The sequence below is a fragment of the Sceloporus occidentalis genome, unplaced genomic scaffold, assembly GCF_023333645.1.
Source record: "Sceloporus occidentalis isolate IW3139 unplaced genomic scaffold, rSceOcc1.0.p SCAF_3, whole genome shotgun sequence".
NCBI classification, from domain to species: domain Eukaryota; kingdom Metazoa; phylum Chordata; class Lepidosauria; order Squamata; family Phrynosomatidae; genus Sceloporus; species Sceloporus occidentalis.
The window spans coordinates 54,236,287-54,249,545 of record NW_028316983.1 but is presented as its reverse complement, the minus strand read 5'-3'; the positions used below and the strand labels follow the sequence as shown (position 1 = coordinate 54,249,545).

The 13,259-nt window shown below is 37.8% G+C and overlaps 1 protein-coding gene across 2 annotated transcripts in view; it reads right to left on the bottom strand.

Annotated features, from left to right (window-relative positions):
• The window catches only part of PLXNA2 (plexin A2), a 586,503-nt gene that overhangs the window by 20,688 nt on the left and 552,556 nt on the right, over nt 1–13,259 (bottom strand). For both annotated transcript variants that reach the window (XM_089514441.1, XM_089514442.1), the window contains one exon: nt 4,280–4,379. In XM_089514441.1, coding sequence (XP_089370567.1) covers nt 4,280–4,379 — 100 coding nt within the window. The remainder of the gene's footprint in view (nt 1–4,279; nt 4,380–13,259) is intronic.

Below are 13,259 nucleotides of genomic sequence, written 5' to 3'. Positions count from 1 at the left end.
GTAAAAAGGGCAAAACAATACAGTGTGCCTGCATCACACAAGGGCACATTATAAACGACTTTCAGCATATGCTGAAAGCCGCGATGGAAGAAGTGGCGCTGTGTGCCAGAAATAGTAATGACACGTGCGCCCATGGTGTGCGTTTTTTGCTGCGCCGCCACACCACTGTGGGCACAACCCCCTTTGCTTTAAGTGGTGCTTGAGGATATGCGGAATTTCCCTTATGCGGCAGGGTCCAGAATGGATCCCCTGCAAAAGGGAAGGGCCAACTGTACATGTTGGAAATGTAGGAAAGAAGTGGGGTCGTTTTACCTTGCATGGTGGACTTGCCAAAAAGCAAAACAGTTCTGGATAGAAATGCATAAGATAATGGTTGAAACAGTACAAAACAATTTTAAATTAAAAGCAGAAATATTTTTATTGAATATGTTGGAAGGCAAGATGTAAAAAAGTAAGGAAAGAATAACACACCATATGATTACAGTTGCCAGATTGATATATGGACAATATTGGAAGAGGATGTAGACTTGAAGAATGGAGGAATGGTTGACCAAACCCCTTGAGTTAGAAGAGATGGACAAATGAGGATGTTGAAAAAGTAAAAGATAAGCAATTATGTAAAAGAGTGGGAAACAGTAATGAACGGTATAAATAAGAAATGGGGAAATATTTTTCCATTGGTGTTCAGTGGTTAAAAGGCTTAAAGATAAGTAATGGTGAAAAGAGACAACAAAAAGGATTATAAAGAGAAAGTCTGAGAAGTTTGTTTTTGATCAAGATGGTACAAATGTAAATGGTGTGTTAATGTAATAATTAAACCAAGTGGTTAAACAGTGAGAAATTAAGAAAGATTTGAAAGCAGGAGAACAAAAATTATATAATGGAAAATTTGCAGAAGCCAGTAATAGCGGAGAGTTCAAATTCCAATTCCTCTGAAAGTGGGAAGAAACAAGGGGTAAAATGTATAGCAAGTAGAATCAAGATAGGAAAATTACATTTTTATTTTAATAAGAAGGGTTATGTCTATGGTTGTATGTTAGTATGTTTTTTTAAAATATAATAAATAAAGATAATAAAGATAATTTTAAAAAGATGTTACTTGGAAGTAGTTACAAAGTTACAAAAACAGTCTGGGGGGGTTACAGACCACCCCAAGGGGCCGGCCTGCAGCCACCCCTTTTCGCGTCAGATCGGGGCCGTGGTAACCTCATGCCGTGGTCCAATCTGGCCTTTTGAGGGCACAAAAAGAAGCCATTGTAGCTCCTTTTTGCAACCTTGAAAGAGTGCCATAGCCGCGGTGGCACAGCTATATGGTGCCCCTTTGGCGCTGTGTCATCTGGATGCAGTGCCGGAGGCTCGCCATGATGCCATGCACCATCTGGAGCAGCGTGCGGCATCAGGATGCCCTGGGGGGCAGAGTTGGGCATGCATCATCAGGATGTTGTGCCCTGATTCTGACCCCAGGCTGGCCTTTTAGGCCAGTCTGTAAAGGACCTCAGTCACATTCAGCAGAGATTGAAGAAACATAAGCCTTAATGTGACTAGCTGAACATTCCTATTTTACTTACAATACAGATGGTGTTCTGAGTTTTTGGATTTTCATGGGAAGCTGGGAGTCTGGACCCCTTTGTCCAGCCTGTGACCAAGCTTCCCTAGGAATGGTGAGGCAGGTGGCACATTTCCATCAGTACCAAAGTCTCTCATTCTCTTGTGCCTTGTGGTACAATGTTTTATAACCTCTCATCTTGGAAGCATTTCAAAGTTCCACACTTGTCCCCAAACTGGTCATTATCACTGAACAATTCTCTCTTGTGATCTATGTTGCTCCTATTTGATGCTGACCCCCAATAAATGTAACTTAAACCATCACATCATTAACCTTTTGTTCACCTGGAAGAAAGATGATGCCTCTTAGCTGTGTTAGCCAGATAATGAGGGAGCCCATTATCATAACATCTTTAGTAGAGAGTAATGGCATAGGACACACACAATCAAGTCATAGATTATCTCAGAATGTTTCTTTCTAGTCCAATGATTTAATTTTGGGAATGATGCAAAATAGGCCAGGCATTTTATATACTTTATGATTAATTACTGTGTGATATTTACAATACTATCCGTAAGTATCCTTGATCTTCAAGACACAATAGTTCTTGGATCAAAGAATCGGTCCTGTAGAACACAGCTGACCATCAATTTAGAATGGACAATGTGACATAGAAATTAAAAAGAAAGACCATTTTGTCCAGTGACTGCCTACGCAAGGTCAGTAGCTTGGTATTACCCACCGGGGAACTTGAGCAATTCTTCTTTTAGCAAAGTCATACTTGTGATACACTTTCCCTTTATTTGATCCTTCAGCCTTCCCATTCTCAAGCAAATGCTTGTTTTTCTGTGACCACCTCAGACTGGTTTTTTAATTTGCCACTCTTCCCTTCTGGGTGACAGTAGGATTAAGGGGATCCCCATAAATTAGTAAGGGAATGAGTGAATCATTACCATTTTTTCCACAGCTTCACTCTTGATTAATACTTAGATAAATATGAATATTCCTGTGGATGTAATTAAGGGGTGAGAGCACTGAATTATTCTATTTTTAAACCAAGCTCTACCCTGATATATAATGCAAATGTAGAGAGTAAATATGCAGCTTCATTTACATGTCATCTACACAATCAGAGATATCAATATCAATGTTAGCAATAACTGTGTAGACACACTGCTGGGAAATGCTCTTTTGTCAACTTCTTCCTATTCTGAATAGAACTACACAGAAAGTGCCTGTTAAAACAGCTGTTTTCTATGTGGAAAATGGGTCTTTGCTTGCAAGAACTTTCAAGGTGGGATGATTACTAGTTAGTTTGCAAACAAAGAGCTGTTGTTGCAGAAAACTATAATAGAAGTCTCTCTACAAAGTAAAAGTTATTCTTTGGTGCTTTGACAGAGATGCTTTGAGAACTACAGGAACAGAGTTGGATTGTATATAGATTTCCTTCCCTCACAAACTAGCCTGCATAGTGAAAATGTTAAAAATTCATTCTGCTTGGAACTTCAGCAAAACATATTGGTGTGTTATTACCAGACATATGGTACAACATTTCTTCTGACTTAATACATTTTTTTACTAATAATAAAACATAAAAGCAAACAATTCCCATTTCTCAAATTTAATATTTGATTTTAATCCCAGTTTGTTTTGCGATAAATTAATTTTACCCCAGCATAGTCTTTTCCTAATTATTATTTGTTTTTAATATTCAAACATCATGAAATAGGAAAAAGGAAATACATGATAACAAATGACTAAATTCTACCATCAATCAAAATGAAAATTAATTACTTTGCAAGGATGATACAATTTTCATGAAGAAAAGAAGGGATAATAATGGTAATTTAAAACCAGCAATTTTACAAAAATGGGTATGGCAGTCCCATTTTTACTGTAAAATATCTTTGCGACTTTCGATAACATATCTATTTGCAAACCAGTTTTCAGACTGGTCCACTAGTTTTTGTATAATGCTTTAGTGATTTAGGTTTAAGTGGAGAAGCCATAGACAGCCTTGGGGTGACACAATTACTTTTCAGCAGGTTTGTGAAGTAGAGATCAGAAGCTTCCACCTGTATTTTAATTTAATTGTTTTAGATAAAGTTTTCTACATTTATGTCTCCTCAGACTAGGGGAGGAAAGTATATTAGCTGTTATTTGCTCTTTGCCACCATCCCATCAACATTTGGTCTGGAAATTTAAGACAGAAAAAAGAATTTTGCATAGTTTTCATTCAGTATTCACACATCCTGGAGTGTTTCAAAAAACTATTCTCTGAAGAGAAACATGTGGTAATTTTGCACAAAAATTACAGTTTCTGTGCAAAAAAAAAAGTTATTCACACACAAAAAAAATACTGTTTCTAGAAATAAGTTTTTGTGAATAATTGCTGTCTTTATACAAAAAACAAACACTAGTTCGGCACCAAAAAGTGTGTTTCTAGAAATAATGGCAGGCATCTTTGTCCTGAATTATGATGGCAGAGATTGGATTTACAGCACTGCAATCCACTTTTTCCTTATTACAACGGCTGCAATTTTACACTGAGCACACAAATAGCCAAAATACACTCAAAACCTGAACTTGTAAGGAGGGCAGCTGTATTGTCAAAGAATGGTGGGATTAGTCTGCTAGCCAAAACTGCTGGACATAATTATTAGAATAGTTGATTAATCTGGAAAGAGAAGGAATTAGAATCTTTAGTTTGTACAGTACAACTTTATTTCTTACCATATCTACTTATTGAGGTCCTTGATATGCTGGCAGAGGCAGGAATGTTGTAGGAAGAGGTCTGCTTGGGAACAAGGGCCACTACAGAACGATCAGACACCTGGTGGAAGAAAAAAGATCCCCCCCCCAAGTAATTAAATGGAACATCAGAAAGAAATCCTATACTTAAATATATTCATAAAGCAGAGCTAACTAAAAATACTGAATGTTTTAAACAGAACAATCCTGTTTGGCAGAAACAAATGGAATGATATGTAGTTCCAGAAGGCCATGTAAAATAAAGGGAATATTTCTCTGTTGGCTTGTTCTGTCCCAGAAACAAAGGACTGGCAAATGAAAAGACATATTGAAAGCATTCTCAGTCATTTTGATTTAGGATAACTTTTGATCCAATAAAAACGGAGATTCCCAAGAATTGTAGCAACCCAATTAAAGTAATAACACACTGGGAATAAAACAGCTATAATAATGTTATGGACCATAAAGCATTCCTATTAAACATTTTTTATTTTAACCATTTTTATGAACTTTAAAAGTTTGATTTACAGCAGAACAAGTCATAAAATCATCTTTCAGGATTTTAAATGCCCAATCCCACAATTGCACCAAAAAAGAGGGAGGGGGATTAAATCTGGGGAACTCAAACTATAAATGAACATTAACACTAACGAGATTTTGTTATAGCAGATTTTAGTGGTAGCGTTTAATTTTACCCTCCCTATAAATCTAAGAGTCACAAAGTTTTTAACTTATCTTCATTAACAGACCTTTATATCGCTGAGATTTTTTATTAACAACCTCCTAGTATAAAATAGTTGAGGGAATTGTAATGGCAAACTCTTCTGGCTGAGAAAACTCTCTGACTTGTGTTTTACTTAATTGACTTTGCATGGGTGCTAACCCCTTCAAATCATTCATTGCTGGTGTTAAATTCTTAACAAGCTGTTCATTTTGTAGGTGCACAATATTTAAACCCAGTCTAGTAAAGCAGATAAGTGTGCACATAATGTTGGAGGCACAAGTCCCTTCCTTGAAATTAACAAGCCTAGGGATAAATTCACATTTTATGGGATCAGGCCAGAACATACATCTTCTGGAATGAAACATGCCTTCCAAGTTTACCTCCCAGGGGAATTGTGTCATCAATCCAACAGGTACATCAACTAGAGTTAAAATTGTTGCCTAGGATTTCTTGTTCACTTTACTGAATCTTAATGCAATTTGTATAAAAACAAACAGTGGGTGTGAGGGAGTGATTTTTTTTTTTTTTAGCAGTAGACTAATGGGATCTTGCTAAAAAAAAGTGCTCTTTCAGAAAGTCAAAACCTTTAGGCTACTTAGGCCAGAAAAGCAGATTCTCCCTAACATGGGCTGATAGGAAGGTATCTCTGTCATTTAGTGCATGCTGATAGATTGTGACTCTTCTGTAATTTCTTCTCTATTGACTGTTTCTTGCAGTTAGTTCTATGTATATACTGTAGTTGTATAACTTAATTATTATAAAATATTATTTGGGATGAACCCCCCTGCACTTCTTTAATGTGTTACACAGTGCTAAGCACCTGAATTATTAAGCAAAAAGGTCTCCATATTTCCTTTTCTCTTGGCTTTTCACTCCTTTTTCCTAATCCTTCCCATTCCTCTTTTTTATCCTCTTCACCCATCACTAGACCTGGTCACTTCAGGGGATTTGGTAAGGTTAGAGCTTGGAGCAAAAGGATAGGAGTATCAAAATTCATGACATACATGTCTTTCATTTTAAAAATATATTCTCATGTAAGTTTTCTAAGGTAAGGATAGGATTACTCTGTTCATTTATAATAAACCCAGTTCCCCCTGATAATCCAACAGATAAATTTTTAGGTTTTTATGGTATACTCATGCCTTTGCATAGTTTAGTCAGACTAGTTCTTAGAGCCAGGACTCATTAATTCAAAAAGTCTTAAAGTATGTTGTGTGTAAGGAACAATAGGGCTTGTTAGCTTTGTGATTTTTTTAAACTAGAGGGGCCAGAAACTGAATTTGGGATTCCTGGTTTCTGCATGAAAAAATGTACTCTCCTAATGATCTTAGCTTCTTGATGGAGAATAGGGAGACAGAAAATATGCACTTGTGCAGAAAAAAAATCTGCATATGCTCTGAGACTTGCAAATCATTCCTGATTAAGGCTGCATCCACACTATAGAAATAATGTAATTTGACACTGCTTTAACTGTCATGGCGTCCTGAAATGTGTAGTTTGTTGTGGAACTAGAGCTCTCTGAGAGAGAAGGTTAGATATCTCACTGAACTACAAACCTAGAATTCCATAGCATGAAGCCATGACAGTGGAACACACTCCCTCAGAGTATGGTGGAATCTCCTTCTTTGGAGGTTTTTAAACAGAGGCTGGATGGCCATCTGTCAGGGGTGCTTTGATTGTGTATTCCTGCATGACAGAGGGTTGGACTGGATGACCCTTGTGGTCTCTTCCAACTCTATGATTCTACGATTCTAATTTTTGAACTGTGCACCATAAAGCATTTAAAAATGAAACCCAAAGCAGAAAATCTATTTGCAGTCCGCCCACCAGCTTCTGAAATTTCAAATATACACATGTATTTAAAAAATCATGGACAAATATTTAAAATCTTTGCCACCAAAGTCTGATTTCTCACTTCCTGGACAACCAAGCACTCAGAGGTTTCTCTGGCACCATTTCCACCTGAGGCTTAGGTAGAATGTGTTTTCTTGTCAGCTAAAGTAATTTCTGATGTAAAACACATTTTTCTTCATTCAGATTCACACATATTACATTAGGACTAAACATGTAGGAGTATCGGGTAGATATCTTTTTAATTTGATCTGCATAGCTTAGCAAACTCCAAATATTTTGATTCAATGAGATAAATTTATCCCAGCTGGACTACACAGTGCATCCCTGCTTCTGACTTGAGCAATATAAAATTACAACACATTAAGAGGAATGTCTAAAGTAATGTCTCCTAAACTTTTGCTTAACAGTATCCCATTAATGGATGGTGTCCATTTCATATGCCACATGCATTAACAATTCTATGGAACTTGTTTGCTATTGTTACACATCTAAGCATTTCCCAAGCTTATTAGCCCATTATATTTCAGAGTTATATGAAACAATTCACACAAAAGGCCCCAGTTATTCACTGCTAAAGTTTTCTGCTGATTCATAAATTCTGATCTTTCTTGTAATCCAAGGTATTTTAAAACTGTTTTATATTGTTTTCATTATGTTTCCAATGTTCCTTGAAAGGCAACAGATATATTTCTTAAGCAAGTAAGCAAGCAAACAAACAAAAACAGAAACTGAAGATGATTTTTTATTTAATTCATATGAATAGAACAATGATAATTGGGTGCTAGACAAGGCAAGAAAACTGTTTTCATTTGTATTCCTTATTCTTCTCTACTCCTAATTTTTAATTGGAAGTAGACTCTAATCTCTCATTCCTTGGCTCTTTCAGCTTTCCCATGGCTTGATTTGCTGCCTTAAAATTAACTTTATAAATGTAATTATACATTGTTCCTTGTTAAGTTGAAGGTAGGGCATACATGCAAAAGCTATATATTCCCCCTTCAGTTTTCTTAAACCTTTAAATCTGTTTTCACAGCACTCATATTTTCAGTTTTGTTTATTCCAAATTGGTAATAAATGGTGTAGGTTTTAAAGGGATGCCAATCTGAAAATTAAATTAGTAGGCATGCTGGGAATGGATGGCTTTTGGGAACATCACTCCCTCAGAGAGTGGTGGAGTCTCCCTCCTTGGAGGTCTTTAAGCAGAGGCTGGATGGCCATCTATCAGGGTGCTTTGATTGTGAGTTCCTGCATGGCAGCGGGTTGGACTGGATGGCCCTTGTGGTCTCTTCCAACTCTCCAATTCTATGATTCTATGATCAAATGGGAATGTAGTAGTGTTTATTATGTGACTCAACAACATGTTAGCATATTTGGGTACACATGTATTTAAGGAAGCTGCTCAATTAGAGACATATTCCATTCTGGGTTATTCCATGCTGTAAAATGTTTTATTTCAGCTGGACAAAGGTCATTCAGCTGCATTATAGACTGCATCCTATCCTTCTGTTAGTTACAAAGCTGGCCATTGACTGTAATAAGAGAACCAAAAGTGAAGAGATACAGTAGCCTTGTGAGCATCTAAACAACTCTCAGTTTTGATTATGCCCTGTTGTCCTCCTAACAAAATCCCAGCCAGCCTTACAAGTGAGCAGTGCAGTCAGAATCTTTGGCCCGGTACAGACTGCCCCAAAGGGGCGGCCTGCACCCACCCCTTTTCGCGCTGGATTGGGGCCAGGGCAACCTCACTGGCAGCCCTGTGGCCCCAATCTGGCGTTTTTCCAGGCTGCAAAATGCCGCTTCTCTTTGGCCTGGAAAAGGGGTGCCCTTGCACCTTAGGTGCCCACTGCACCCCAGCACTAAAGAGGATCCTTGGTGCAGCCGTGTAGTGGCTGCGCCAATGATCCACTGCTAGGAAGAAGCTGCTTAGAACAGCTTCTTTTTTGCGGCATCATAAGAGCTGCAATGCAGCCCTATGATGCTGCTTCCTCTGTGCAACTAGGTTGGATATAAAATACGTACATGCAAACATATATACAGAGTGTTAGTTTGTGGGAAAGCTAACTTGAAGTTGGGATTGCAACCTGTCCTGGATATTATTGTACTGTGGGGATGAAAATGGTATTCAAAAATATTCATAAAATTTTCCAAAATGTGTGTCAGAAAACTGTGATGAAGAGAAAGCTGGACTGATGAGAATCTTCAAAGTGTGGGACTTATTCTGATCAGTTTGTTGAAGTACCATTCAACAAATTCAAAAGCTGACCTTTGTGTATTATTGCTGCAATAGCAATTAACAATAGCAGCTTCATTTATATTTAGTTATTTTATTTATTTCTAGGATTTATATCCTGCCTTTCTCCCACAGTGGGATTCCAAGTGGGTTATATACTGCTTCATACCACCCTAAGCAGTCTCTAAGCAGTTTACAACTGTAAGCTAATTGCCCCCAACAAGCTGGGTACTCATTTTGATGACCTTGGAAAACATGCTAATCTGAGTTGACCCTGAGCCCCTGGCTGGGATTGAATTTATAACCTTGTGGTTTGTGAGTGAGTGGCTGCAGTACAGGCATTTAAACCCTGGATGACTGTGGGCAAGTCACACTCTGCATCACCAGGGGTCCTGCTGCAGAGGTTACTAATATGAAGGTTATCACACCATGTATCATGGTGATCGGGTAGCCTGTTCTAATCTAATTCTGATATCTAAAAATGTTCCCGGGGCATTTAAAAAGAAAATGTGTTGGACAAAACCCCTGCAAACCTCTGACTAATGTGTGGTAAAGTGTCTCTTAGATGAGAATTGTGTTGAGGAAGGCCAGATGCTCTCTGCAGCTTAAACAATCTTGAGCTGGGCTTCTAAACAATCTGGTACATACTAGGAAAGGATTGTGCACATTTGGCAGCAAATTATTTCTTTTTCAGGCTCATGTAATAGAAACAGCTATTACTGTCAGTTGGAGCAAGAACAGTTGGAAAGAACAAATGAAAAGCACAGCTAAACACTAGCATCCCTGAAATACATGTTCTAGGCAGTTGCTCCTGAATACATGTATATAACATTACACATTACCCCACATAGGGGTGGGTATCACATGGGAAAAGAAAAAAAGGCAGTTAAACTCTTTATATGGTACTGGCAGTATTGGTGATAAGCCTCAGATATAGACTAACACAAACACTTTTCACATTACCAAAAGGATTTGGATATTCTTATTTCCAATCATTTTAAATGGAAGCTGGGATTTTTGAAGTGAAGGGAATTTGTGTGTTTTAGTCATTTAGCTACTTGTGAAAATCCTCACTTCTCCACTCCCTTTAATAACAGTTGAGATGGATTTGCAAACCTTAGCCTGCATATGTATTATATTATACCAGTCTGTAAACCCAGGGCCACATGTCTGCATTTTGATCTGTAGGCAAAACCTGGGTTTAGACAGACAGATAAAAGCCCAAACCCTGCTTAGCTGTGAAGATCAAAGAGTGAATGCAGGAAAGTCATGATCTTTCAGCTTTACCCACTTTGTAGAGTAGTTGCAATGATAAATGGGAAAACGCTTCGCATCTTGAAATGTAAAGCACTTTGTGTTTTGAACAAAATGCTAGATTTTTTTTTGTCTCCTCAGAAGAATTATATGATGGGACTGCTTCCAACAGTATGATTTTTATACCTGAAAATGCTTCCAGCATAGAAAGACTTTCCCTAGTTATATCAAGAATCTTGGAAGTATCTCAAAACAGTTACATCTGACTTAAGGTTATCAAAAGTGGAAGTCAGAAATGACTTGTGGTGGCATTCCTGCTGGTGGTGGTAGTAGGAAAGCTTATACTATGGACAGGAATTCTTAGGCCATATTTGTACAGTGGACCCTTGTTATACGCTGGGGTTTGGTTCCAAGATCTCCCGTGTATAACAAAATCCGTGTATGCTCAAGTCCCATTAAATATAATGACATAGCAAAATGGTGTCCCTAATAAAAAATGGAGAATCAAGGTAAATTTATACGTTTTTGGAACATTTTCAAACCGTGTATGCTTGAATCCGTGTATAAAAAATCCGTGTATAAGAAGGGCCGACTGTATAGTAGCATCAACTGGCAAACCAAGAGCATATCTAGCTTGAACAACCTGTATCTAGGTTTCCATGCTGTTCATCCAGGATAAAACATCTGTAGTATTACAGGACTTGTCATCAGTCATTGCATTCTTTCTACTCTCACCCCAAATGCACAAATTATTCTTCCTCGTACTTCATCCAAAACAGAAATGTGACAAAGTACAAAGTAAGAGAACATTATACATATAGAATAAGGTGACTTTTACCATGATCTCATAGTAACCCGAGATCAAATAACCATCAATGAAATTTTCTAACTGAACAGAAGTTAATGGGATTAGCTTATGCTAGCGATTTGTGTCAAACTAGAACAAAGATTACCCTACTGACAAAGGATCTGTTCCAGTTTATCAAATAGTGGCAGTCTTCATATATGGGGGTGAGTGAGCCTGAACATATCACATCTTTCTTAGAAGCATCCTTGTTGCAAAGAGGAAACATTTTTTTTCTCTTGATAATAATTGCAACACTTTTATTCCTAGGAAAATAGGACCCATTTGCTGCATACTGAGTTCTCTGTGGTAATTATAGGCACCAACTGGAAAATGGTGATGAATACTTTCTTACTGTTTGGTGACCTTTTATAAATGGTTCCTTTTTAATACATCTGAACCCCGTGCTGATTAAAAGACTGGTACCCTCCACTGTGCCATACAAATGTGGAGGGCTCAGTGAGCTCATGACAACAAATCAAATAGTGAAAAACAGTACAGTTGTGCCCTTATCTACAGAACTGTCCGCCACTGGGTAAGTCGTTCAACTATTTTTTCCCAATATTGATTCTATCCCTCCACTCCACATCTCTAACTGCCTTAAAATTTCAAGAACTGTGAACCACTTTTGTTTTCAAAAGTGTGAGAGTATTCAGTTTCCCTGTGGGGTCAAAAACAGTTACCTGTTTATGATGTTCTATTTATGGATGCTCATTGTACAACCCCCCCCCCCAAGATGGCTTACAGAAACCCCTTGGGAGGGCTTAAAGAATCTATAAAACATCAATAATGCACAATTAAAAGTCAATTAACAATTCAATAACTAATAAAATCCAAATAGTAGGACTAAAACTAATCAAATTCAAACATGAAAATCAATCACACACTAAAACAAGTTCCATTAAATAGCCCCACAAAAGTGTCACAAAAAGCCAATGTGTTTAGGGCTCTTCTGAAGCACTTGTAAAGCATTGGCCTGATTTAACCCACCTGATAACTGGCCTTGGAATTAAGAGTCATATGAAGATGAACTCCAAATTCTAAAAAGTGAGGTGGAAGCTGCAATTAGAGAAATAGCAAAAAACAAGTCTCTGGGAACAGATGATATTCCCATCAAACTGCTGCAGTCCACATTGACAGAGTCAACTCTAGTGCTAACCAACATACATATGTCAACAGAAAAAGAAAACAAAATGCTGACCAACAGTTTGGAAACAATCAATATACATCCCCATCCACTATAAACAGGAGACACAAAAGACTGTAGCAACTATAGGATCCATAGCACTGATCTCCCACGCAAGTAAAATTATGCTCAAAATTCTGCAACATAGGCTCCAACCATACATGGAGAGAGAAATCCCAGAGGTCCAAGCAGGGTTCAGGAAAGGAAGAGACATTAGGGACCACACTGCAAACATACAATGGTGGGAGCAAACCAAGGAATTCCAAAAGAAAATCAGCATGTGATTTATAGACAACAGGAAAGCCTTTGACTGCATAGATCATGAAAGTCTATGGAACGCCCTTAAAGACATGGGAGTGCCATCACATCTGACAGACTTAATGACGAATCTGTACTCAGGACAAAAGGCTACTGTGAGAATAGAGCAGGGAGAAACAGAATGGTTCTTAATTGGCAAAGGGGTCAGACAAAGCCTACCTGTTATCACCCTACCTGTTCAACTTATATGCAGAACATATTATAAGAAAAGCAGACTTGGACACAGAAGAAGGAGAAGCAAAAATAGAAGGAAAGAATACCAACAATCTGAGATATACTGACAACACCATAATACTAGCAGAAAGCCTCACAGGCCTTGAACAATTATTAACGAAGATCAAGGAAGAAAGTGCAAAGGCAGCCTTATTGTTGAATATAAAGAAAACAAAAATAATGACCATGGAGAACTTACATAAATTCAAACTAGACAATGAGGAAATAGAAATAGTAAAAGAGTTCTTATATCTGGGATCAAACATTGATAGGAATGGGGACTGCAGCCAGGCAATCAGAAAAAGATTGAGAATGGGGAGGGTAGTTATGAAAGAACTG